The sequence below is a fragment of the Mycteria americana genome, chromosome 4 (assembly GCF_035582795.1).
Source record: "Mycteria americana isolate JAX WOST 10 ecotype Jacksonville Zoo and Gardens chromosome 4, USCA_MyAme_1.0, whole genome shotgun sequence".
NCBI classification, from domain to species: Eukaryota; Metazoa; Chordata; class Aves; order Ciconiiformes; family Ciconiidae; genus Mycteria; species Mycteria americana.
In genome coordinates, this window is record NC_134368.1 from 20,311,445 (window position 1) to 20,338,118 (window position 26,674).

Below are 26,674 nucleotides of genomic sequence, written 5' to 3' on the forward strand. Positions count from 1 at the left end.
GACATCTAAAAACACTATGAAGCAACAGTTTGAAAGAGTTTCCCAATTGGGACACAATAGCGTGTTCAGTTTTCCTTCTGATATTTCAGAAAATGCATTAAACAGGAAAGACACCTTTCCTAGCTAGGTTAGGACTGACCGAGAATCACATAGAGCCTAAAGCTGTCGTCACGTAATTACAGCAGCTGAAACATCTTTAGGACCTGCCTCCTTATATCCTATTTCCTTCCCCCCCCCTCCTCAGAATCCTATGTCTGGCCACCATCCCGTCAGATTCGTGTGCTAATTGTTCTATACATCCAGCTGGAGAAAAGGTAATTAAGAATAATGACGAACATACTCCTTTTAATGTTTAGATGGAACAACCAATAGAATTTAAACTGTAACAGGAGAAACAATTACTGAATAAGTTTTCTAATATTTCTCTTATTAGACCACATTATTAATAGCAATGGCTCATTCCTCTTGTAGGAAAATATTACAGTGGCAGGAAAGTGATGCTTTGAATTAAAGATGGAAGTCCCATTGCTCTCTGACAACAAAATAATGTGTTTCCCTTCAGTACAGGTGATTTTAAATTTATGAATTATATCTATGCTCCACCCTTACCATATTAGTATTAACACCTAGCTATAAACACCACACGCACAAATACTGGATAAATTTCATCCTGTATGAATAGACTACCAAATTTCAAAAGCAAATCTGAAGTCATGTTGTATGTGTTTGGAGCTGGGATAACAGTATGTGTCAGCCAGCAGGAGAGAAAGCTTTAATAAGTTTTGGAATTAAAACTGAAGCATACAATATAAATTCGGCATTCTATTCAAGAAAATATTAACATTTTATAGGTCTTTGGTCTTGTTCTCCATTTTCTCAATTTAGGCTCCAGGCAGTTCAGGATGTTCAATTTATACCAATTACATGTGATTGTCTTGTGTACTTTGTAATGCTTGGAAAAATCAGGGGATGTAATCATCTCTCTTTCTGAAGCAATAATGGGTTTCATTTCAAATGTGTTCATTATACAGCACGTACTTCAAAAGCTAGATAAATCTGATGACTTTTTTTGTTTACATCCAACTTACACTCTAGGACATACCTTGCCTGTTAACACTCTGCTTTGTGGATTCTTGGCAAGGTAAAAATCAAAGAAAATAAAACTCTGACAGATTTTTCTTTTTTAAACTAGCGGAAATATTACCCAGCCAATAAAATACTCCATTTATCTGGGAGTAAATTTTGTTCATCTAACAAAAATCCAACGTTAACAATTCTATAAGAATGGGCTACACACCAGGCTAATGCTGCTTCAATGCCTTTTCCTCCATTCAGTATATTCCTGTATTAACCAACTGAGGCCAATATTCTTTAGATAAGATCTGCCTTTGTTGTTAACCTTCTTATTATAAAGTAAGGATTTGTATTTTGCTTCTTTAACACCAAACGCGCTCTTGACTAGAGGTTCCTGAAAGTGGCTTTTTCTGCTCTGGGGGGCGTTGAGCTGAACTAGGGAGATCAGACTGCTGTTGCTGGTATCTGTACTAGTCTTGTTCCCACATGCGGTCTCAGAGCTACCCCGGCTCAATCATATTCCTTACACTGTTTCCCCTTCTTCACACTCCCTGCCCATGCAGACACTTCCCTCCACTTACTTTGTAAAAAAATAAAACAACAACTCTGTCCTTCTCCTTACTGGTAAAGGCTGGTGCATGTGATGGAAGGTACGGACACACCACCTAGCCCTGTTCCTCCTCTGCACTGCAAAGCTGCTAGAGCCAGAGCTGATAACGTTCGCACCCACAAATGCCAACTACAGTGCTTGAGCCGGAGCGTCTGGCCCTTGTGAAGACTCCAGGGGAAGTGAAAGGCACCTTGAAAGAAGATCCAAACCAGTCAGCTTCTAGGGCTTTCAAAACAGGAAACATGAGCAGTGCGATGGCTGAAATGCCTTCCTTTCTCAGAACTGAGGTGCTAGATAGAGGTGTCCTGGGGGAGATCTCTGTCCTTAGAAATGATTGCTCCTAGAAATAAGTGCTTGCTTATTTCAAAAAACCTTTCTGGGAGTGTATGGAGGCAGGGAAAGGACAGCAGAAGGGAGTGTTTTCCTATTTTATTATTTCTTCACAAAGTTTCTCTAGTGCTTCATCTGGTTGGGAGGCACAGGTTAATTTTCCAGGTCTGCCTGGGGGAAGTAGACTCTTGTCCTTCTCCTTGAGCAGTGCTGGAAATGCCAGGCTTTGAGTGTGAGCCATTGTCCACCCCTCACGTCACTGTGGATTCCCACACTGGCAGAGTGTGTCAGAATGCGTAAGATGGAGCGCGGAGGCCCTCCTCTTGCCGCTCGGGCATGCTCATGGAGCAGGGCTGCAGACACCAGCGAGGACTGCATATGCACCTGACCTGTACAGAGCTCCTGCAAGCAGTGACCACAGCAGAACCCTGGATGACTCCTCTCCCGACCAGCATTGCACTTACAAATGCTTGCTATCGTACGGCACTCCCTCATGTATTTGCTCCTTGTGCTTGGTTGATCTTGGGTTCCTTTTCCTTCAGCCACAGAGAAGGAGAAAGGCCTTCTCCCCCTGAGCGTGGAAGCTTTCTCCTGCCAAGTGGCATGGATTTGAACTCCTCTGCCTGCGAGTAGGGGCTGAATGTAGCATTCCTACTTCCTCACACTCTGCTGTTACACAGAACATTGCTGCTTCTGTCACAAATATGACCACCAGTACTGGTTTCTGGGTATAATCTGTCTTCTCTGTAAATACTATGCATGCTCTGAGAACACATACTATTTGATGCCGCAGCACAAAACCACCTACTATTTGGGTCTTAATGAGTCTTAGGTATGGACTGGTACAACAGCAAGGCACTTAAGGAACTTTCAAGTAGTGCAATTTGTTACTGAACCACTAGCTGAACAGAAGACGATCCGAGAAGTAGAAGAAGGAGCAAGACCTTATGTGTACCAAACCCCTCGAACATTACAAGGGTAGACCATGGATTACAGAGGGGGGGGGGCTGGTGAACTTTAGAGAGCAGATCAGCCGCATGGCAGCCTCCTGACTCCTTAATAACTTGAGGACTTGCTTTTATACAAGGCTTACCAATAAACAAAATCCCCTTTTATCATGCTCCGAAGGGCTCATATATTTTGTTCTCTTCACAAAATATCTGACATACTTTTCCTTTTTTTTTTTTTTTCCAGTGCATAACTCCAGGCAACCTGGTTTGAAATATTTCATTTTAACCTGGATTTTTTTTTTCCGTATCAGAGGTATAGGGCCTTTGGGACACATCCTCTTGTATATGACTACCAAGTTTACTCTCTGCAGGAACAAAGACGTTCTGAACAGAGTTAACTTTAGGAATTATTAATAGTGACTCACACTCTCTCATAGTCTCAGAGAAAAGGAAATTGATTGAGTGAATGAATACTCAGAATAAGGGTTTATAAGAGCAGGGCCCAGGACAGCAGTCTTTGTTAGTTCACTTCCTTTCGGATAGTTACTTAGCAAAAGGTGCATTGAGACTCTGGCTTGTTTTTCAGTGATTAAGTTAAATACCTTCATGCAATTCATCAAGAGGAATTATCAAAGGTCAGTTGGCAGGTTGGAAAAAAAATCTAAATCTTTTTTCTGAGCAGAAAAATATTCCTGTCTAGCTAATCCATTAGTGACTTAAATTCTGCCTTTTGTGTTTCACAGCACTTAGTCCGATTTTATTCAGCCTGTGTTGCTCTTCTGGCCCTCTAAATCTCTGTAAATATGAAAACAATTTTTCATATTTTAATGTAAGGGACAACTTAGTAATATAGTCATTCACATTTACCAAAGTTTATAGGTTCATGGTTCATGACGTTCCCTTTTCCCTTCTCATTCCCCTCTGTTCCCACACACCTATTCAATTTTACTTGATTTAAATATTCCCTACAATTTCATCTTAGTAATAAACAAGATTCCCAAAGACTAAATTATCCCTGTTGAAAATATTACAAGCAGGTTAACATAAAAATTTAGAACACTTAAAAGTCAAGTGCCCCAAGTGTTGCCTCAGGTGTTGGTGACTGAGTGTCACCACCTTTCTCACAGTGCGGACTGAAAGTGCCTGCTACTTCTCTCTGCCTTTCCTTGGTATCAGCTTCAGGTTTGTTTGCTTTTTTTCAGTTGATTTCCACTAGCCATTCTCTGTACTGACTACACCGCAGGGTTTGGCAGTGGAAGGACATCTTTATACCTCCTGCAGGATTCATGTGTGGCGAGACGAATAGTGCTCTGTCACTGTTCCTCAACTATAACTGGGGCTACTGAGGCTGGTCTGGTCCTCTCTGATTCCTCTGGACATGGCAGCTTCTGTTAACCCCATCATAAGTCAGGCTGTTAAACAGTTGCTGTGCTAAAATAGATGGCATTAGCTTTCAATCTCTCCGGTTACTGATTATGAGGCAGTTCTTAAAGGCTACTGAATGACATATGCTAAAGATGACTTCTTCACACATACCAAGAATTTATTGCGTGGGAGTCTTGTGAAAGTAATGAACAGAACAAGCACTCACTCCAGATCTTTTTCTGTATTTTTGACATTATATTTTCTGCATTTTTTCTGAAATTAACAGCTGGAGACTGCAGATTTAACCATTACTCAGTGGTTCATCATTATGACAAGTGTCTGAATTCAACAAAATTGACTTAGGGAGAAGTGTTGAAGTGAGTTACACAACAGAATTCGACTTAGAAGCCTGTCTAGCTAGAGCCTAAATTACGAGAAAGAGATTTCAATACTGAAACATCTTTTTCATCTAAAAGTGCATCCTGAGAGTTTAAACTTGGAGAACACTGCATACTGAAATGGAGGTTAGGAAAAGACAGAGACAAAAAATGCACTGAATAGGGGAACAGAATATTTTAGTTCACTATATCTATGAAAATGCAATTGAAATCATTGCAGAGAATGATTTGAAGTCAGCTTCCAGGAGAATGCTGGTGATCTGTGTTAGAGGCTCAGAGGAGGAGCGAGAGCACTCACTCCGTGCTGTAAGTGCTCTCTCCAGCTCTGCAGTTTCACATCTGCCAGCCCAGTGGAACATCTGCTTCGGGGCAACTGCTTTGCCCAAAGTGGCAAATTTGTGACTCCTTTCTCCCTCTCTCCGCTTCTTGCCAATACATTAGCTGTGGTCATCTTTTCTTCTTCCCTGTGATTTCATATACATTTAAATTAGACAAAGGTGGGTGGTTCAAGTCTCACTGGATTGTGCAGAAACATTTTCTGGCGCAGTTGGTAAACTGTGGGATTTTTTTAAGGGCGTATGGGGGAAGTGGTGCTTTGGGTTTTTTGTTTAGCTTTGCTTGGAACAGAATTTTTTCACTCAGCTGACGTGACTTGATGTGTTTACAGTATCTTCAACAATACCCTCCCCCCAATCAACCTGTTGGTCTCAATGGATGTTTGCCAGTTCATAAAAAACAAATGTATGACACTACAGAGGTTTTGCTGTAATCTTGAAAACCAAATGATTGTCTCAGCAGCAAAGCTTAAACATACTTGAGAGGCTTTGTGTCTCACTGGACATGTGTTAGCCCAATTACAAAATGGAAGTTCTGAACAGGTTTTCAGGTTGTTGGGATACTGCTGTGTTTGGCTAGAGTGATAGTCTGTCCTTAGTATCTGCATTAAGTTGGCTGATTTTGTCTATAGTCACACAACGCAAAAACTTACCATCTCCCGAGATATTTATTCCTTTTTAAGTAGAGCTGAAACAGCCAAGAGTGTCAAAAAATTTTTGGAAAGGAGAACCAGACAATGCAATCGTGTAAGACACATTGCCCAAAGTAACCAGGCTAAAGATACCTTTTGTTTGTTTTCTGTTGCTTTGTTTTAGGTCTGGCTTACCTATCAACCCAATTTCATTCTGAATTGAGGTCAGGCTTATCTGAAAGGCTCACAAACATTTTCAACAAGCCTAGGCTGAAGTCTTCAAACATATAACAATCAGAATTTCAGGAACTTCTCCTCAAATTCTGTTTTGCTGAGTATCTTGCACAGCTCTGTTCTCTCCCTTGATAATACGTGCTGTTCTGGATCTGCCTTTAAGTGTGGTCTGCAATTGTCTGAGTGCCATAAATCTGCTCCTACTGAACTGCAGCACTATTGCCTCAAAGCATTTCAGGGTGCACTTCTAGAATTCAGTAGGCTTGCTGAAACCCTGTAGTCAACCACTACATCCATGTGGGAGGTTTCAAAGTCATTGTGCATCTGCTCATTTTTTTTCTGAGTGTTTTTCAATTTGTCATCAAATTTTTCTAATGGACAATAGTCTATGGATCATCTACCTTGCTGATTCAAGAACTTAAACCTCCTATTTTTAAAGTTACTTAACAGTCTCACTATATCTAGAAAGTGGTTGAGAAAGGTGAATTAAACTGATATAATGGAATATAACTTAACTATATGTATAAGCTAGAACAAAATAAACCCAAAGATTTTTTTATCTCTTACAGATTTCAGTCCTATGAATTAATTTTCTGCCGCTCCCCCCCGCCCCCATGCCTCCCACAAATAACAGCACAGTTTATTTTGCCTCTCTCTTTTGCGTAAGGAGAATAAAAATAGACTGCGAAACTCACCAAAGCCAGTATCAACATGTTTCAGCCCTTTCCTCTGTCTCAGCCCCTGCAATTGTATGTTGGTGGGAATAATTCCTTTTTTTGATCACCCTGGGAAACAGCTTGGTTCTAATCCATCCAGCTGGCTATTTATCCATACCCAAGTATGAAAGTTACATTTGTGCTCGTTTGTTTATCTGCTCATGTAAATGTGTATGGAAAAACAAGCAAGCAAAAATTAGTGTCATTAAATGTAATGCAGTGACCTCCTACTTGTCTATGTAAGTGTGATGCAAAAGGAAGAATTGCTCAGTTGGCTCATATAATGGTGCAGACCGCAAAGAGGAGATAATTAGCACGACCTTAGGGAATTATTGTCTGGTAAAATGCGTAGGTGTTTTGAATACAAACTTGCCGAGTAGAAGACAAACTTGTCTAGCAAGCGCTTGTGTGTGAAAACCTGAAATTACCACGGTAAGTCAAGAACGTTTCATACAAACTGAAATAGATGACGGTAGATACTTATCTGAAAGTAATGTGCCCCAAATGGATCTTTTTTCCTTCTGCTTTTCTAAAAAGAAGGGAAGTTTATGATACAGAAAATTATAAGGGGAGTTTAACAGGCAGAAAGGATGAAGACAGACTTTCGTTACCCCTCTCAAGTGAAAAATTGCTGTGGATACTCACATGCAATTTCCCTGATACGAAGGCTTACAGAATATCCACAGGTCATCTCCCTCAAACTACTTCCACACCTCCAGAAAAGGAGAGAGTTTTCCCTGATGCTACCTGCTTATTGCAAGCATCATGCGTAGTTAAACGCATGATGACTCTTCTCTGGGCTCGTCAGGCACCTTTAGCAGGAAAGGGAGAAAAACAGAGACGTTTTGCCATATCCACAACTGAAGTTCGATAGCTCCACTGGTTGCAAATACACTTTTTGTGTCTGCTGTGACGCGGTAACCTCTCTGAACGTACTACAGCTGCTCCTTTGTCAGGGAACATTTTGAAGTGCTTTATTAATTTGAGATAGCTCAGAAAATCATCTAGAAATCTTAAAGTTGGTTTCAAAAGTCATCAACTCATTATTTAATGAGAGTTAGTCTTGAAAAGTGTCTGCCTAAGTCAGGTCATTGAAGTAAAAGGGTGAGGCACTGAACGTGATATTGTAGGACACTGGTAATGATGGCGAAGCGGTGCTGTGGTAGCACTACTTGGTCTTGCTTGGAGGCAGGACTTGCCAGCTCCAGCCCAGCATCCTGCTGATGGAGCCCTGCTGTGTTGTAATCCCCAGACAGCATCTCTGAACGGTACTGCCCAGCAGATATTATGTGGGTATACCATTGTGGCTGGACCTACCTGGGAAGTCTGACCACTATATCCCATTTTTGTGATGTGGACGTGCCCCATAAGCGTAACTCCTTGTGTCTGCTTCTTTAAAATGCTGCTCCTTGAAGCAGCTGTCTTCCGAGTCAAATTCTAGTTGGCAGTACCCATTTTAAATATTTACTGGGAACTTATGATCTACTTTTCTCTTTCATATCTTATCACTTACAGTTCGCCACTATCATAAAAGTATGTTTTCATTTTGCAACATTGAAAAAAGTCTATAAAACTATTCAGTATTGCCATTTTTATTACCCTGTCCGGTTTTATGAGAACAGTGCAATTGCAAATCTTTCCATTTATCTTCCAGACTTCTTCATGTTTCAGTAATTAAATGAAGAGATTATATATCCAGCTGGCTTTACAAGACAAAGCCAAGATTTTTATAACAAAATAGTTAAAAACACGTTTAGGTATGAGATCAGCCCCAAAATATTCTGCTTAAAGTATTAATAAGTGCTAATTCTGGGCATTTAATCATGTATTTAACAGCCTTACACTGTTTTGAAGGGGTCATGAAGATGTCTTCCAGCAACACAAACCATCTACCAAACTCTACCTTGATACGTTAATTAGTATGCAATTCACACTTCTTTCTAAGGACACTTTTGGTTGACATTCCAGTGACGGGATTTGAAATGAATCTGACTCTATTCCTCCCAAGTTTTGAAACAAGGAAAAACTAAAATTGCCTATAATTGAACTATTTTCTTTAATGGTCCTCGGAAATGAAGAAGTACTAATAACCCAGCTTACAAAAGTAAAGCCGAGGGACAGGAAAAGTAAAGGATCAGTGAGGAAAATATTCAATTCTCCGTTCTGGTGCTGCTTTTGGAGTGTTACGGGGTCATTATAAGTTGATATCTAGTACAGGGTACCAAGTACTGTGCAACAGAAGCCAGCAGGAGAAAGATCCTTGTGGAACCAGTCAAGAAACTCACGTGAAAAGTGCCAAATTTTGTGAGGATCTTCCTGCACAAACCACCAGTGAACCAGGTCTGCCTCCTGCTGAGGACAGCTTGGGGAGCAAGGTGACAGCATTGACAACGGCAGGGAAAAAAAATGGAATATCCTCCTGCCGCTAATCACACTGGTCTTGTGCAGACCAAACATGATTTTTATGAGCTGGCGATATTAACTGTACAAAAGTATTGCTGAATTTCTGTAGAGGACAGCAGTAGTCAGTCTGTTCCAGCAAGCAGGTCCCAATCCCAATCTGATGAGAAGGCTTCAGTCGCTACTCTCTAACGGGACAACATTACACCGAATCGGGCACTAGCTGCCTAGAGAGGCACCGCTGTAACAGGCCCATTGCAACAACAGGCGATAGGGAAAATCTCTGAAGGTATATCTGGTTCTGTGTCAGTCTGCTGAACCGTCTCATGAAACCAATAGTCCAGTGCCACGTGACTTACAGAAAACAGAGGGGTTTAGAGTTGTAGCTTGTTGGTGAACTTGTCTGTGATGAGTTCTAAGAGCTCCTTCCTCAAACAGAAGGAGCATGATATTAATCTGCTTGGAGAATAGTCTAACCATTAGCCTAGATGTAAAATGCTCATTAATTTTTTTATGATTATTATTACAGTGCAATGAGGTACAAATTCATATTGAAGGAATTTCATGCTACTTTATACATTTGTAATGCAAACCATTACCACACTGACTTCCACAACACAAAGTAAAGCTGCAGCAGTTTTAATGAATGAATTCATCACACAGTTCCTTTCAAAACAATTTTTATAATGGTAATAAATCCTAGAATTGCCATTGTTGTTCCTAAGAAAATTAAAATGAACAGGAAATTAAGATTAAAACCCCAGGCCCATTAAGAAACCAACAAATTTGAGGCAAAGTTTTGGAAATAGCGAGTTAACTGTTGCTGTTTTACTTTAATTCATGTATTCTCTGACCTAGTATTGTGGTTCAGCTTGCTCAGTGCCAGATCTTTTCTTGGAGCAATTCAATTCGAGACAATCACAGCATGAGACCATATTTTTGTCTTCTTGGGCATGGGTTGGAGGTGAGAGAAAATTCAGTTTTGGTAAGGTAAATTAAATTTCTCTCCTTCTTATTGACACTTTTGTTTAGGCAAGTAATAGGATTTGCATTTTGTTAATTGTTTACAGAGGAGAGATATAAAAAGATTTTAATTTAACAAAGAATCTAATTTTGGATGGAACTTAGGCCTTCTCTCATCAAGATTAATCTGAGGCTTTACAGTATTTTTAAGGATTAGTGCTGACTTGGGAGAGAGAACTCCTCCTTATACCACGTTACAGTGGTGGAAAGACAAACTAAGTGATTCTGGGGTGAGCAGAGCTCCCCTTGCCACAGAGGTTACCCACAAGTTATGCAAAGATTGACTGACTGGGGGTTTCGCAGGAGGCTACTGGGGCAAAATAAAGAACTGTACTCTAGGAAATATTTGCATATTGGCTGCAGATTCCTCTGGCTCAGCTGCCTGCAATATATCACACATGAAAGGATTTTATAGAAAAATGTGCACCTTGCAATATACCCTTCAGAGCCATCTTCTGGGGGAAAAATGGACATTTGCCAATCTAGTAAATTGTATTTTATAAAAAAGAAAAAAGCAGCAGCAGCAAATAAAACCATGATGACTTCTTAAAAAAATTTGAAACTCAAGGATGCAAGATGGGATTTTACAGCGTGCATTTTCAGTCAGAAGCAAAGATCTCTGTGATCTCTGCGAAAGTAATGTATTAGTTCCTAAATCACCTGGGATCTTCTGAAAATATCCATAGGAAATTGTACATTCTTTAATTAACTACCAGGGGATATTTGGAAGAGGGTGAAGCTGATACTTTTTATACGCCCACCCACACACATACATGCACACATACAACCCCTGTTTTGATTTGCAACAAATCCTAAGAAATTAGCAAAAAATCTAGAATGAGCAGAATTACCCAGAGACTTTGGGTTCAGTTCTGACATCAACAAACACAGGCTTTTGTTAGACTGGACCCAAATTTCTGTTCTTTGTTCTTAGCCTAAATAAAGCCTCGTTTGGCAAACAACAAAACCAGCAAACATTTCCTTGGTATAGGTGGCTGTTTTATTTTTTGCTCCTAGCTCTATGTTTCCTTGCTTATTTTCTGTCTTAAGTTTCAGTGTCTTTTAAGCATAGCTGAATAAGCTTTCACCACTACTGTCGGACCTGGGAAACCACTGGAGTCCATCACATGTACAGTTTGTCATGACCCACCTAAGATGGGTACGGTGAACATATATGTAAATTTTGCATTCAAGAGCTAACGTTGCAAAATTGCCGTTTGATGTCATTCATGCAATGAATACTTGAAACTCGTGTTTTCATGCTTTCGGCAACTTAGTATCAGTTGATAATATATTTCTTGTATCTTGATAGTGAAAGAAGTTTATGTGGTAAAAATTGCAATAATTGTCTGACTGCATAGGTTTAGAGATGTCATTATTGGTTTAACTAGTACCTTCATCAACAAACAATCCCATGCCAATTGGCAGGACGACTCAAGACCTAGGAGATTACTAACCTGAATTTAAAATTGCCTCTTCTAGCTCATGCAAGATGTATGCATGTAGGTTAAATTCCACTGGTTTCCTGGTATTGTCTATGGAAAGTTTTGATTTCCCGGTGTTTCTTGGTACCTTTATGACCATTTCTCTGCTATTTTAGACAAAGAGTCTTAATGAATGCTGCACTTACGTAAAAATGACCATGAAAAATCCAGAAGACCAAATTTGTTATGGCATAGATATTATGGCAAGGGTTTTGTTATTGTTGCATCCACATATTTCTCTTCTGAGATTGAAAGGTGAATATTTCAGTGCTGTACTCTTTCAGGAGTGCTGGGTTGCACTGAGATAAGCATATTCCTGTCCCTAGCTTTGAAACTATTTCAGAATCAGTAAGTGTCATTATGTTATAGTTAATAACAAAAAAGAATGTCTTTCATCTCCAAAAGCAATTTAACAGCTTACAATAAACTGGCACATAAATTCTTCAGAAGCATCACTTTGTGCATTAACTTCTGCTGCACCTTACAAATATATTTAGCCATGAGAGTCAAAATGCTTTTGCTGAGCAGCCGTTTGAGCCTGCTGTTCTTTGATTAAACTTCTTGCATAATACAGCGAATGTTAGAATAGCTCCTTGATACAGGAGCAGCATACCAAACATACAAGTTATGCACACTGTGATTTTGAGTGAAAGCTTTGATTTTTGTTACTATCTGATAATACAAGAATAGCATGCGAGGGGTAATTCTGCATTTGCTGGTATTAACACTGGAACCAAACTTAAGCTTTAATACCAAGGCCAGCTGTTATCTGTTTCCCTACAGCTTTAACTGCAGTGTTTTCATACACGTTTAGGGAATGCTTGTTTTTTATTGATTGTGAATCACCTTAATTTACTTAATTCTGTAGCTCAATTCTTAACCACTAAGATGCACACACAAAAGCCAGACGTTGCTTACCATAAATCAGTTTCCTTAGTGCAATGATTATATTGGCCAGGGCTGGGCAAGCAAGGTTGTTTTCTGCATCTGGATTTCATAACTAGACCTTTTTTGGAGTTTATTGTTCACTCACTTCATAGGAGATCAATGAAAGCATCAAAGTAATTTAATAGATTACCTACAAAATAATGCAATTATTGCTTTGGGAATACAGGTACATTGTTGTTCTAACAGGATTTCTATAAGAACCCAAAAGCAAAGACTTCAGGGTTTTGGGCAGGGGACGTTGGTTTGTTTGGAGCCTTTTTTTTTCTTCTATTGCATCAGGTTCAGAATAGGTGTTCAGAGGTTGATAGTGCAGGATTTTGAAGAGCTGATAACAATATAAGGATCAGAAAACAATTATACACTTCTAATGCACTTTAGAAAAAGTAAAAATAATAAAAGTATTTATTTATGAATGCAGTATTACCTGCCAGTTTTCTGCGTTTTCTGTTTCTTATCACAGCTGCACTGTGCTCTTTGTTTTCTCTGCCACCACTATAAGCGAAGTAGGGTTTCATTCTGGAGATGATCTTGAGTGTGCTCTCATTTGGGAACTTTTTGCATTTTATTGTGACTGCAAGCAACTTTGAAAGTTTGCTTGTGGTGGGTTGACCCTGGCTGAGGACCAGGTGCCCACCAAAGCCGCTCTGTCACTCCCCTCCTCAGCTGGACAGGGGAGGGAAAATATAATGAAAGGCTCGTGGGTCAAGGTAAGGACAGGGAGAGATCACTCAGCAATTACTGTCACGGGCAAAACAGGCTCGACTTGGGGCAATTAGTTTAATTTATTGCCAATCAAATCAGAGTAGGATAATGAGAAATAAAACCAAATCTTAAAACACCTTCCCCCACCCCTCCCTTCTTCCCAGGCTCAACTTCCAATTTTTCTACCTCCTCCCCCCCAGCAGAGGGGGACGGGGATTGGGAGTTGTGGTCAGTTCATCACACCTTGTCTCTGCCGCTCCTTCCTCCTCAGGGGGAGGACTCCTCACACTCCTCCCCTGCTCCAGCATGGGGTCCCTCCCATGGGAGACAGTCCTCCATGAACTTCTCCAATGTGGGTCCTTCCCACAGGCTGCAGTTCTTCACGAACTGCTCCAGCTTGGGTCCCCCACGGGGTCACAAGTCCTGCCAGCAAACCTGCTCCAGCGTGGGCTCCTCTCTCCACAGGTCCTGCCAGGAGCCTGCTTCAGCACAGACTCTCCGCAGGGTCACAGCCTCCTTCAGGCACCCACCTGCTCCAGCGTGGGGTCCTCTATGGGCTGCAGGTGGACATCTGCCCCACCATTAACCTCCATGGGCTGCAGGTGGACATCTGCCCCACCATTAACCTCCATGGGCTGCAGGTAGCTATCTGCTCCACCATTAACCTCCATGGGCTGCAGGTGGACATCCGCTCCACTGTTAACCTCCATGGGCTGCAGGAGGACAGCCTGCCTCACCATGGTCTTCACCATGGGCTGCAGGGGAATCTCTGCTCTGGTGCCTGGAGCACCTCCTGCCCCTCCTTCTCCACTGACCTTGGTGTCTGCAGAGTTGTTCCTCTCACATTCTCACTCCTCTCTCTGGCTGCAGTTGCACAGGGTTTTTTCCCCCCCTTCTTAAATATGTTATCCTAGATGTGCTACAACTGTCGCTGATGGGCTCGGCCTTGGCCAGTGGTGGGTCCGTCTTGGAGCCGGCTGGCACTGGCTCTATTGGACATGGGGGAAGCTTCTAGCAGCTTCTCACAGAAGCCACATCTGTAGCCCCCCGCTACCAAAACCTGGCCGTGCAAACCCAGTACACTGATCCCTATTGAAATCCATGGCAACGCTCTCTCCGTGGCTGAAACCGCCTATTGTGACAGGCTTGCACTGCCTCCTTACCATTCTGCTATTACTCACGTTTTCACTTCAGATCATTTATTATTACGCCCCCTCCGTATGTTTGCGATGAGCTCCCATTCCTTTATTTTGCCCAACACTGCTACAAGTGGCATGTCACTAGCAGCGTTACAATATATCTATACCTTTAACAATTTTTCTCCTCTATTCCTCCTTCTCAGATCTTCCTGGGCTCCCTTCAGTCCCTTGAAGTCACTTCTGCAGTCATCGCCTGTTCGGAGGCGTGGGAGCACGGGGAGGCGGCGGCGGCAGGCAGCGGAGTTCAGGCCTATTGGCACTGACCAGCCCTCACAGCTAATAGCTCAGCTAGCCTGGCCTAAACGTAACATCTTTCTACGAACCACCTTTTCTTTCACATTTTCTTCTTCCATTACCATTTCCATTCTCACTTCATCTATCTTTTTATGTTCCTTTAGTTCCTGCTCGCTTTTGCATTAATAAGTGGGGCGCGGTTCTAGGAAATTTTTGTCTTCCCACCGTTAAAGAGATGCGGTTGTAATGCTGCTGAAAAACGTATGCTTTATTTAAATCTGAACAGAGGAAACGTCGCAAAACTTGTAACTTGGAACACAACTTTAATTTTGTCCTTGATGTGGAGAAGGGAATATTTGCATGATTAAAGGCTGGTTTTTTTAATAGCAAGCTTCCTTAAAACAAAGGCTGCACATAGAGAACTAAACATTTTCCCAGTACTCTTAGTTGAATGCTTTGCTCTTCCAAAGTAATATATCTAGAATATCGGCTCTCCTGCCTTCCAGTATTTTTTAGTTGCCCTCCTAGGTCAGACTCGCTGTTATCATTCAAAGCCCATAGAAGTTTGTGGAAAAAGTCGGTGTTGCTGCCTTCGTCCTCACCCAGGTATGGGCAGTTCCCTTTCTTTGCACGCAGCCACTGAAGCTTATACTTGAAAATAGGAGAAAATAGGAGACTTGAAACAGATGGACAACAGTACTCTGCATCTTATGCTCATAGTGTAAAAAAAATGTATCAATAATTTCCACTTTCTGTAAGTAGTTTGGTTGATATCCAATATGCATTGTTTCTTTTTACTTATGTTTATTGCTCACAGGTCAAATAATTTCAAATGAAGTCTGTCTTCCATTCCTCCGTGGGCTGAGAGCTGCCAGGTGACGGCTCTCCAAGGGACAGCTTTTCCAGAGCAAAACCCAGGCTTGTTACTTGCAACGGTTGTATGTGAGGCTGCGGGGGGGTCAGTTGTGCAGGTTAGGTTTTGCAAAGGAGCATGCATTTTCTTCCTGCTAAATTTTTATGTAGCATGGTATTCTGGGTGAGCAATAACTTACAGTTAGCAGGTAGCTCAGACTGCCAAGGCTGGATTTGATCATGGCTAGTGTGAGAGCATCAACTCACTGAGATTCTACGTCCATGGAAACAAGGAGTTGGGGCCTCATTATCACAAGGCACATGGTATCAGCAGCTCCCCTCCAAAACGCCTGCCTGACAGCACCCCAGCTTTGATTTTGTCTGTACAGAACACGCAATGGAAATGACGGAGCACAGGGGACGACGTGTGAGCATTAATGGGCATTCACTATAGCTCTGTGGCTCTAGACACCCATGCTGTAATAAATTGAAAAGCTTGTCTTAATGTAAAAATACATCCTAACAGTAACTTGGATCTTTTCAGCAGACACAGTTTGAAAAGAAAAACTAATTTCGTTAAGGAAGTTTGTATGTATCTTTTTTTTTTTTTAAATAGAGCTATATTAAACAGCCTTTTTAAAGTTACATTGGCAAGTAGTCATAAATTTAGAAACCCTGTCACGTGCTTTCAGAAATAAAAGGGTTGGGATTTTTATTTTCCTAAGAGTTCTCCTGTGCATTAAGAATGATGATTTAGTATTCTCTTGAGAAGACAAGGATAAGGTGATACATGTTGAAAAGCAGAAACCCTAAGGAAATTAACAGGAAATAATATAGCAGCTCTTAGAAACCTCCAGGCAATCTTTCGCATTTCTGATCCAGACTAATAATGATATCATGCTACCATAGGGCCCATCATCTTTACGTAGGTGAACAGTTGTCTCACAGAAGAAATGCTGTGGCCTTGCAGAAATTTGCCATCTCTATTTTCATTTCAATAATGTTGAATAAAACTTTAAAAAAATGCTTCCTGGTTCAATAAAGCCACCCTGCAGCAGAAGCCAGTATTGCTGGGAGGAAGGAGAAGGGTATGCAGGGGACTTGGGGTGGGCTTTTTGGGGTTTTGCTCATTATGGTACACATTTTTAGGAGAAAAATTATTTGGGGAAATGAGAAAATTAGATGGATCCTGTTAGGAGAGGAAAGATACTTGACATATGTGTTGGACAAGCTGAGCTACCAACTTGCTGAGTTAACAGCTGTTACCTGTTAACTTCATGGAGGGGGGAGGGAAAAAAAAGCCGAAACAGGTGCCTATTTAAGTCGAGTATAAGCTGTGTGACAGCAGGGAGGAAATAACTTTACCCCAGTCCTAGAACTGTGGTAATTACACTGTTCTAAAACAAGATGTTTTGGGAACACAGATCCCCCCTCAGATAGCTTTGGCCATTAATTGCTGTGGTATTTCTAGCACGTAACCTCACTCCAAGTAATTTTTTAGTGACACTCCTGGGTCTGCCTGCCTGTTTTCAGACAAAAGCTTCAAAAATAGGCCGGCAGGGGCTGAATTACCACCATCAGATCTCAGCAATTAAACTCCAGCATTATCACCATGTCTAGACACTGGGCACTCTAAGGGCATTTCAGTGCAAGGAGCAGCTTCATCTTTGCCACAGTGAACACATTTTTACCTATTAAGCAGTACTAAGATTTTGCTCTCGTTCCTTTTGGGATCTGCATCAGAAATCTGTTTGGTTCCTTGTCCAGGAAGGCTTTTGGTTGTTTGCCAGCTTGGTGGTTTTTTGGGTTTTTTTTGTTTTTTTTTGGTTTTTTTTTTTCCAAGCATTGTATTAAAACTTTCCATCTCCTTTATCAGAAATATTGGACAGGATTAGGAAATTCTCCTCCAATTCCTCGAGCTTTCCTTTATACATGAGGTTACTTAGGAGTTCATTACAAAACTAATGATCAAGACATAAGCTGTCTTTATTTAGTGGGTCCTAGATACAGGAAATATAAGGTGGCAAATGTAACAGGGAAAGGGAAACCCTACTGATTTAGCTGCTATCTTTAATGAATGAAACTTGCTGGGTAGCTCAATGTTGAAACATTTGATGAGAGCAACTTGCAAAAAGACAGACGAGAAAAATCTCAAAATACAAAACACTTTTGTCAAAAGGATGGAAAGAACAGGGTTCACTTCTGTTGGCTGCTGAAGGTGGCAGGAAAGCTATTGAGCCATGTACTGGAGGGAACAGCTGACACTATTTGTTCCACATGCAGTTATCCTTGTGCATCTGACTTCATTTTAGATGGAAAGATGTAGTTCTCTGAGATGTTAACATAAAACTGTTCTAACTGTATACAGTTATACATAGCTGTTTTTAAAGCTCCTTTGCACTGTCCATAAGGTTCAGAGAAAACTTCAGCTATAGGGTAACAGGATAGCCTTACTATACAGCATAGGATAAAGTAATTTTCAGGCATGTGTCAATATACTGTTGATGGCTCCCACACCCAGATTATCTTTTTTTTTTTTTTTTTTTGAGAAGTACTGGCCAACTATGTATGTCACTCTGGCATGTTCGCATTTTAGGGCAATCTGCTGGGTTGCTCATTATCCACAGGTGGAAGGAACAAGGTATGGGTGACTGCATCCATTTTTGTTTATCAAATCTTGAGACTGGAATGGCCTGAGAATAGGTATTTTTACACCTACAACCACATTTAGTAAAGATGGCCTTTTAACTATCCTTTTCTGTTTCACATCAAACTCTTCTCCCCTGCAAACACTATCTGCCTTGTAGTTATCAACCCATGATTAAACTCAAGTACAGTTTTACTTGAAAATGTGTAACAGTAGTACATCTTCAGCCCACCAGAGCTGAAGATTAAGCTGTGGTCTGATCCAGTTAAGTGCTTGTCCTGGTTTCAGCTGGGATAGAGTTAATTTTCTTCCTAGTAGCTGGCATAGTGCTGTGTTTTGGATTTAGTATGAGAATAATGTGATAACGCACTGAGGTTTTAGTTGTTGCTAAGTAGTGCTTATACTAAGTCAAGGACTTTTCAGCTTTTCATGCTCTAGTGACTGAGAAGGCGGGAGGTGCACAAGCAGCTGGGAGGGGGCACAGCCAGGACAGCTGACCCCCACTGCCCAAAGGGCCATTCCATACCATATGGCGTCATGCTCAGCAGAGAAACTGGGGGGAGTTGGATGGAGAGTAGCGATCACTGCTCGGGGAGGGGCTGGGCATCGGTCAGCAGGTGGTGAGCAGTTGCATCACTGTTTTGGTGTGCCCCCCCCCCCGGTTTTGTTCCACTCTCTCATTTTCCTTTTCAATTTTTTTTTCCCAATTATTAAACTGTTCTTATCTCAGCCCACGAGTTTTCTCACTTTTGCTCTTCTGATTCTCTCCCCCATCCCAAGGCAGGGGGGAGGGAAGTGAGCGAGCAGCTGCGTGGTGCTTAGTTGCCGACTGAAGCTAAACCACAACAGTGTTCTGTGTCAACTGAATCGACAAGTTCATGTACTACAGCTCCTGTGAGAGCCTGTAGAAGTTGCATGTCTAGCATCTTTAGGTAAGCCAGTTAATGATTAGATGCAGAGTACATCAGAGTATTTATTCTAATTTTAAATATCTTGCTCAGCACTTCTGGATGTTACCAGGGATCCCTCCTCCCCCGGAAGGAAACCTGCCCTTCCTACAAGTTTCCATTTCACCAGTTGCATCCAACAGAAACATCATCAGATAACAGATGAAATTAAGTCTCTGAGTGCTGCACCTTTCTGCTGCTCAGATTTGGACTCTGATAGAGAACAACTCATTTGTGATTTAAAGGGAAACTGCTGCAAACAGTTCTGGAAGCTGCTCTATAGCTTAATGATGTAGAAGGGTGTTGGAGACTGTAGCAGGCCATCAAACATTGTATTAATTCGCAGCTGAGCAGAGATTAGAAAAAAGGGTGCAGGAGGAACATTTGATGTTGAAGGAAATACATAGTCAGCAAACAAAACTTTTAAGTGTATGAAGTGAAAAAGTCAGGTACATACAATATGAAACATAGGTCATTACATCAAGAATTACATAGTAATTCTACATAGCAGGGCCTTTAGGCTTTGTAAGTGTGCTGAAGTTGTCCTCCTGTAAGTGAAAATGGAAATTTACACTTAGGATTGTTTTTTCTTTTGTATGTTTGTCTTTTATGTCTTTTCTCATTTTATGAAAAGCATGTTCTCTGAAACATTCCCTAGAAACTTAAATATTAATCTATTTATGTTATTTTAACATTTAGTATTCTCTTTCATTCATGCAAATTTAACTATTGGATTTGAGGCTGTTCAGTGATGTCCCGTTGGAAGAGGTGTATGAAACTTCTATATTCACCAGTTGAGTATCGAATGCAAAATTTCAAGAATCTTCATCTAATAGAAACTAAAAATTTCCCCTCAATTTTATCTCACCTTAGTATCTTAAGTCTTGCCCCACCTATTTCACTACAGAGCTCAAAGAATGTAAGCTTTATAAGCACTAGCGTACTGAGTAAATGCTGACACTTCAGAGAAGATGCTGTGTTCAACTAAGCACTTAATTTGTATACTCAGATTGTACATTTTTGGGATTTGATTTTGATTAATTTTCAAACACTTCCATCCTCATTGCGGATTGCTGCAGTGATTGAAGGTAGGTTGTCGTTTGTTTTTTTTTTTTTTTTTTTAAACTAAAGCCACATTAGACATGTACTCAACTGGCTGCGAAGCATGCTTTGAGAAAGTCAGCAAGCCCCATCTCTGCACTGACCTTTTAGCTGCTGTCTTTCGACTGTGTAGAGCCATCCTCCACTCGACTCAGGATTCGGTCTACGATACCTTGGTGAGCCACAACAGCAGTCAGCAGAGAAGCCTGGTCAGCAGCGCCAGTTCTGCAAGGGCTTTAAGAAGTGGCCAGGTTAGTAAATACCAGGCACACAGCTGCTTTCCTCACCTCTGTACCTAAGGACTGCAGCTACTGCCATTTTCTACCCGCTTTTACAGAGGTGAGTTTTGGTGGGCTAGTATTACAGAGAGGAAAGTTTGTCGTACTTGCAATCTTGCTAACGTAATAGTTTTCAAAAGTTAAGTCTTCCATATAAAACAAATTTTACATCTGTATTTATAGATACCACCACATTTCCTCCTCCGTCTCCCCAAATGTCCATATTCAAGCAGTCTTGGAACCAGAGAAGGTATAAGACTAATTTAAACTAAAACCAAACTCACAACACAACAGGTCCCTCTGGTTTTGAAAGCCAGGATTAAAAATTCACAGGATGCTTGTTTAAATTAGAAGCTTTCTTCATGTTTTATATGTTAATCTTGAACTGTAAGGACAGTAGTATTTCTCACCAATGTCTATGCTCTTAATCTCTCTAAAATCTGGAAACTGTGACCAAAAAAAAAAAAAAAAAAAAACAACCCCCAACCAAAAAACATCGAACAAAACTGATCCTTCAAGTTTGCTTAAGGATGTGAAAAAGCAGCAATACAATACATAAGACAACCAGCTTCAGCAAGCAGCAGTATTAACGCAGAACTGGTCAAAAGGGAATAAAGTCAAAATGAAAGAACTTCACGAAAAGTAATTGTTTCTTCCTCCCAACACCTGAAGTATTTCTTAACCTACAGAAATTTAAAATAATTAGCATTTAAGGTGTTCTAACAATAGATTACCTAAGGGAGCTCTTCATTCAGTAAGAGGGAAAATACTTGCACCTTCATGTCTTAATCATACACTCAAGCAATGATTGTCTGCATGTGAATTTTGTATGCAGATGTTCAGCAAAACAAGGAAAAAGTCCCTTTTGAAAAATGTATCTTTTTGCTTATGAAAGACACTTTCTTCAAAGACATCTGTCTAATCAAAAGTTAATTTTCTACGTGTTTTTTTTTTAATGCATTCCCTGAGATTACAGTTAACAGCACTTGACATGATGCCTTTCTGCTACCCCATACATGCTGGTGTCACTCGTATTACACTCCATGAGAGCACCACAGTGGCTGGATGCCCTCATCTTCCCTCATCTGTTCCATTATAAATGCCTGGTTTAGCTCTCACCACTTGAGAATTGTCAATCTGGCTGCAAAACTATTTATCATGTATGCCTCATTTCAATCAACTCCTTTTTTATACTAACACTTAACTTTTTTTCTACCTCAATCCCTACCCTTGGTATCACCAAAACTTTTTTAGCAAAAAAACCAGGGTGTGTATAGAGCTGCCTTCCTCCAAACCTGTGATGCTTGCTTTTCAAAGTCTGATTTTGTCACTATTATGAATGGACAAATATACTGACTTTTATCACAGTGGCAACCAGCACTAACTACTGCTGTTCTAGTCTCTATCATTTTTTTGGTAGAAAGCAAAGTTGTCTCAAAAAAGGCCATTCTCACACCAGTTTGTATTATCTACTCCCCTTTATATATCTGATTAATGATTGTAGCTACTTTCTCACTGCCCCACTTAGGCAAAAATGAGGTTTTTGTGTGGTGTTTTTTTCCACTGGAGTGCTTTAGGTAGGTTTTCAGACAAAGTTTAATTACAACTCTGAAAATAACCTTGCTTTACACTATTAGGAAAGAACATATAAAAAAGCTTGAAGATTTTCTGTTTCCAATTTCCTTATAAGACACTATACTTAATAACTCCACTTTTTCAGAGTCTAATAACCTGCCTTCCACCTTTTAGTTACATAAATTCTTTCATTTAAGATTCTTCATGAGAAACACACAAGATGAGTGTATTCTTCAGTATTTGTCAAGACTATATCTAAGAATAATGTCTTAAGTTTGTCATCATCTGAGAAAAAACACTTGTTAGATTAAAAGCGAGTGTAGCTATGTACATCACTAAGTGGAGTAAGCAGTTTATTAGTGTGATGATTTAAGAAATATTTTTACATTAAAAACAGCTATATGTACCAAGGCTATTCATAATTTAAGTACTTAGCAAAGTGTTTTTTTTAATCCCTTCAAAACTTAAGGCAAGCTATTAAGCTATGCAGATAAACACTAGAATTAATTTTAAAGGCATTTTTAAGATCAGTTTCAAGAAAGACTAAACAGATGTTCACTTCCAAACCCGTGCAAAAGGTGTCAAGCACTAAAAGCAAAGGGCAAGCAGATTCTAAAGGATAACTGATCTTATCCTAAATCACTATCATACCTTGTTCAGATAAGAAGAAATAGTCTATGGACTGTTTTGACATTTTTACATATTATATAGGAATTGTATTTTTTTAGATCTATAATTTTAAAGAAAACAAAGTAGGCTTAAATTATTTGCATTAGTAACTATTTCTGTTACTATAAAAAAACAGCACAGTATATATTCCTGATTAAATATAATCTAAAAATATCTGGGTTTGGGACTACAAACTACATATGAAGGAACCTCAGTGATTATATTGCTGCTAGTTGTGTAACATACAAATTCAGCTCAGAGAGACCACTCCTCCTCTTAGCACATGCCCTTACACTTACTGTCTGCAATTCAGTTTTCATTCAACCAGTCACTAAATCAAGACAGACCAACCTGCAGCATTTGGAATGGTACAGGATCAAGTCAGCAGTTTTGACTTCTAGGTCCAAAAATGTATTTTTACTAGGAAGAGGAACCTCCACCACATAACAACCTACATATAGCTTTTACTTTTTCCCCAATTACAAAGCAGTGACTTGCCTAAGAAGCTTAAGTATCTTGTCAAATAGCTTAAAATGTAAATAATTTACATTATTTATTTAGACATTTGGTTTAACTTTTTTTTTTTTTTTTAAGTAATACCTATAAATTCCTTTTTTTGCGTGCCTATCCACGCGGTAGCTGTAAGGTTGGTTACAAGCTAAAAACTGCCTCTCTTGAAGCCAGTAAAATAGAATAACGATCAAAACTGAGTCATACACTTGTCAAAATGTTGCTTTAACAATTCTTAAATGGCAACTACTCACAAGAAGCAAAAATAGCACCCAAATCCTAACAACACTGTCCTACTGGAGAGGTTTGTACAATGCATCCAGTATTGGTTCAGACTATGAAACCAATTAGTAGAGGGTGCAGTAAACCTGGAAAGCAATAAACAAACATATCTGAATGAGTGCTCACATGATAAATTATTTAACATAATATTTGAGTACTGAGAATGTTAGACCTGTACCTGTATTCAAACAGATTTAACTGTAAAATACCCAACAGTGACAAGTCTGAATTAGGTAACCAAGTAGACAAGTATATACAATCCAATTCCATTTGTTGCTTAAAAGTTGAGTTGTGAGATCAGTACTAGATCATACAGAACCATTTTTTGCTGTTTAATATATTTGGTTTTAGCAAAATGGGTACTGGAAACAGGTAAAGCCACAAGCATTACTCTGCAACTACAACCTCAAATTTGTCACAGCAGCAGGATGACACAAAATATGATCCTGTTTACACTGAAGGCTCAACAATTTAAGTATAGAAAACTACACTCATAATTGACAAATAATCTATTCTATAATATTGCATTTTGTATAAAATATTTTGACCTTCACTCTAATTTTTGTAGTTATACAGCAATTAAATTTAAATTAGAGTTTAATTTAACTGCAGCTTTTATTTTTCAAGATTTTCATTATTGTAAAAGACTGCACGTCTTAGCTATTTGTACTGCAGGAATTTACATGCTTTATAAAACCGATAACTTTATTAATATAGCCCTTCTACGGAAACTTTTTTTTAAAAAAACCCACACAGATGCTGTATGGTATTGGAGATTATTCTGCAAATGGTCACATACAGGTGAGTAAAAGTGAACTTGCAACTGAAAACACTCTTGAGAGAGTCAGCTTGTACAGTGACACTGAACCTAAAGATTTTGCATACTGATCATACTCTTAACAGATCATCCCATTACCACCTATCAAAACACCTGTGCTATTATTATTCCACACTATTACAACTGAATGAGTTTTCACAGATACATACTGAAGACCTTTGCAAATTAGCACCTATTGTCTGTGAACATTCATAACCTTCTCAATTACAAATAATTAAAGCAAATTAAAAAAACCATCCAGTCACGTAATTATGAGAGCAAAATAGAGTATTATCCAAAAACATTACCAAGTAAAAATCTGTGCAAGTGCATTAAAATAAGCCACAGCCATCTGAAAATATAACTAACTTACACAGCAAGTACTAGACAAAGATTTTGGAGTAAAGTTGCCTGTATACTAAAAATCTCTTTAAAATGTAGCTTCTTCATTTCAAACAAATTCTAGGCCTTATGCAATTAATTGAGCTATTTAAATTGTCTATTTCGGACACCAAGTATTTTCTTTAGTAACTGAAACGCATAATTTTCAGATACTGAAGTAGTGAAATCAAGATGACATTCAGTGCAATAATCTTTAAGAAACCAAACAAATCAGTGCAACATTGGGATGCTGGGGAAAAATACTATTTATTATACATTTAAATATAAATTTGAAATGTGTTGTGGACACATCTGCAGGGTTACAGGTAAAAAATAAAAATGTACAAAGTTATGTTCTGCATGTCTCAAGACTGACTCTTCAAAAAAAAATTCCACAAAATACCAAAAGTTCATCTTTGTAAGAATATCAAAGATAATAATGCATACAATCTTTTGCTTAGCAGATTATCTTTGTTCCCTCCCTGCATAAAGTACCTAGAGTTTGTAAACAGTCTTTAAAAGTGTTAATAGCTTTAAGGAATGTGTAATCACAGTTCATATGGATTCGTCCCGCAATGAATTATAATGCTACACAGTAGTTTCGTGTTTCCACAACCCAGTTCTAATATTACCAGTACTGTCTGCAGTGAGCAAGGGTCCATCCTGTCCACTGCTTTTAAGTGGACCATTCTGAATGGCTAAATTTAAGCCATAAGATTTTTGTTGGTTTTCAAGTTCAACCGCTATTGGTTTCCTTAGAATATCTTTTTTGTTGTTGGTAGCTATTGTTTTTTCAGTATTTCTGCTACTTTTTGGAAGCGTACTACAAGCATCGCTGCTATCCTGTTGGGATTGGTTATACTGACGTTCTCTATATGCCAAATAGGCTCTTCGGCTTCTTGAATGCCCTTCGCTGTTGCTTTGTCGACTTTTAGGTAAGCCATTTTGCACACTTCCTTCCACGCTTGTGGGAACATCATATGCATATTCCCTCAATACTGCAAGCCTGCTAGCACGATGTCCCTTGCTTCTGTTCTTATGATGCCGACTTGGGTGTCCGTTTGTCCGAAACTGTACCTCTAAGGGAGCTACGTGCATTTTGATATCATTATCCACTGAATGTTCAGTGAGACTGTTATCAAGTTGAGGACCTGTGTTCAATGGCAGAGAAGTAGGGTGGCACTGAGCTGCTGCAGCTTGTAAGTTAGTTAGTTTACAACCTTGAGAAGAATTTTTTAGGCTTGATGCACTTTTATTTGTGCATGAAGATTCTGCGCTACTGTTGGTGCACTTAGGGGCCTCTCCATTGGTTCCACTGGAACTGGAAGGCTGAACATTTACTTGGACTGAATACGTACTCCTTCCAGGGCAGCAAGTTGTTATCCAAGCATGCCTGACATCTTCCCTGTTAATGCAATGGTGCACCATAAGAAAGGCACTGAGGCTTAAACATGTTGCCCCAAAAAAACAGCTGAAGATCAGGTCCATGGGATAATACAGGGAAACTGACAGAGCTCCAAAGATCCACAGAGCAACATACAAAAGCAAAGTAAGGCCCACTCCCAGCAGCTGTGCTTGAAAACTGTGCTCGTTCTCCAAAGCAGATGTAGAAACTAGTGACACCGACAATGAATCTTGATGAGCCAGTTCCCCGTGTTCATTGGTGGCCAGACGCTGCTGTTCCTCAACAGGTTCCTTAAGCTCATATTTACGTTCAGGGTGACGTTTTAGTTGTATGAATATGCTGAGAAAATACATACAGTTTATGAAAATTATAAAGCTAGCTGGTCCATAAAATGCTCCTAAGCTAGGTTCCCAAGTCATCCAGCAACTGGAAAACAAACAAACAAAAGAATCAAGATTAACATCTTCTCACAAGTCACTTACGCTTTCTCAGTTCATAACAGTACTTTGAAATTATCTTGGCTGTGTTACATTTTCTGGAAGAATGAGAATTAATTGCAACAAGTACTTAGAAAAG

The 26,674-nt window shown here is 39.8% G+C and overlaps 1 protein-coding gene and 1 long non-coding RNA gene across 4 annotated transcripts in view; both read right to left on the bottom strand.

Moving 5' to 3' along the window:
* Positions 1-19,528: 19,528 nt before the first annotated feature.
* Positions 19,529-23,620, bottom strand: LOC142408613 (uncharacterized). The gene is made up of 3 exons (XR_012775354.1): positions 23,468-23,620; positions 20,286-20,415; positions 19,529-19,628 (listed from the first exon to the last, which is right to left on the bottom strand). It is a non-coding gene; the product is annotated as an uncharacterized LOC142408613 (long non-coding RNA).
* Positions 23,621-24,946: 1,326 nt separating this feature from the next.
* Positions 24,947-26,674, bottom strand: part of ADGRA3 (adhesion G protein-coupled receptor A3) — a 59,118-nt gene continuing 57,390 nt past the window's right edge. For all 3 annotated transcript variants that reach the window (XM_075499852.1, XM_075499853.1, XM_075499854.1), the window contains one exon: positions 24,947-26,524. In XM_075499852.1, coding sequence (XP_075355967.1) covers positions 25,282-26,524 — 1,243 coding nt within the window. In that variant the 3' untranslated portion in view covers positions 24,947-25,281. The remainder of the gene's footprint in view (positions 26,525-26,674) is intronic.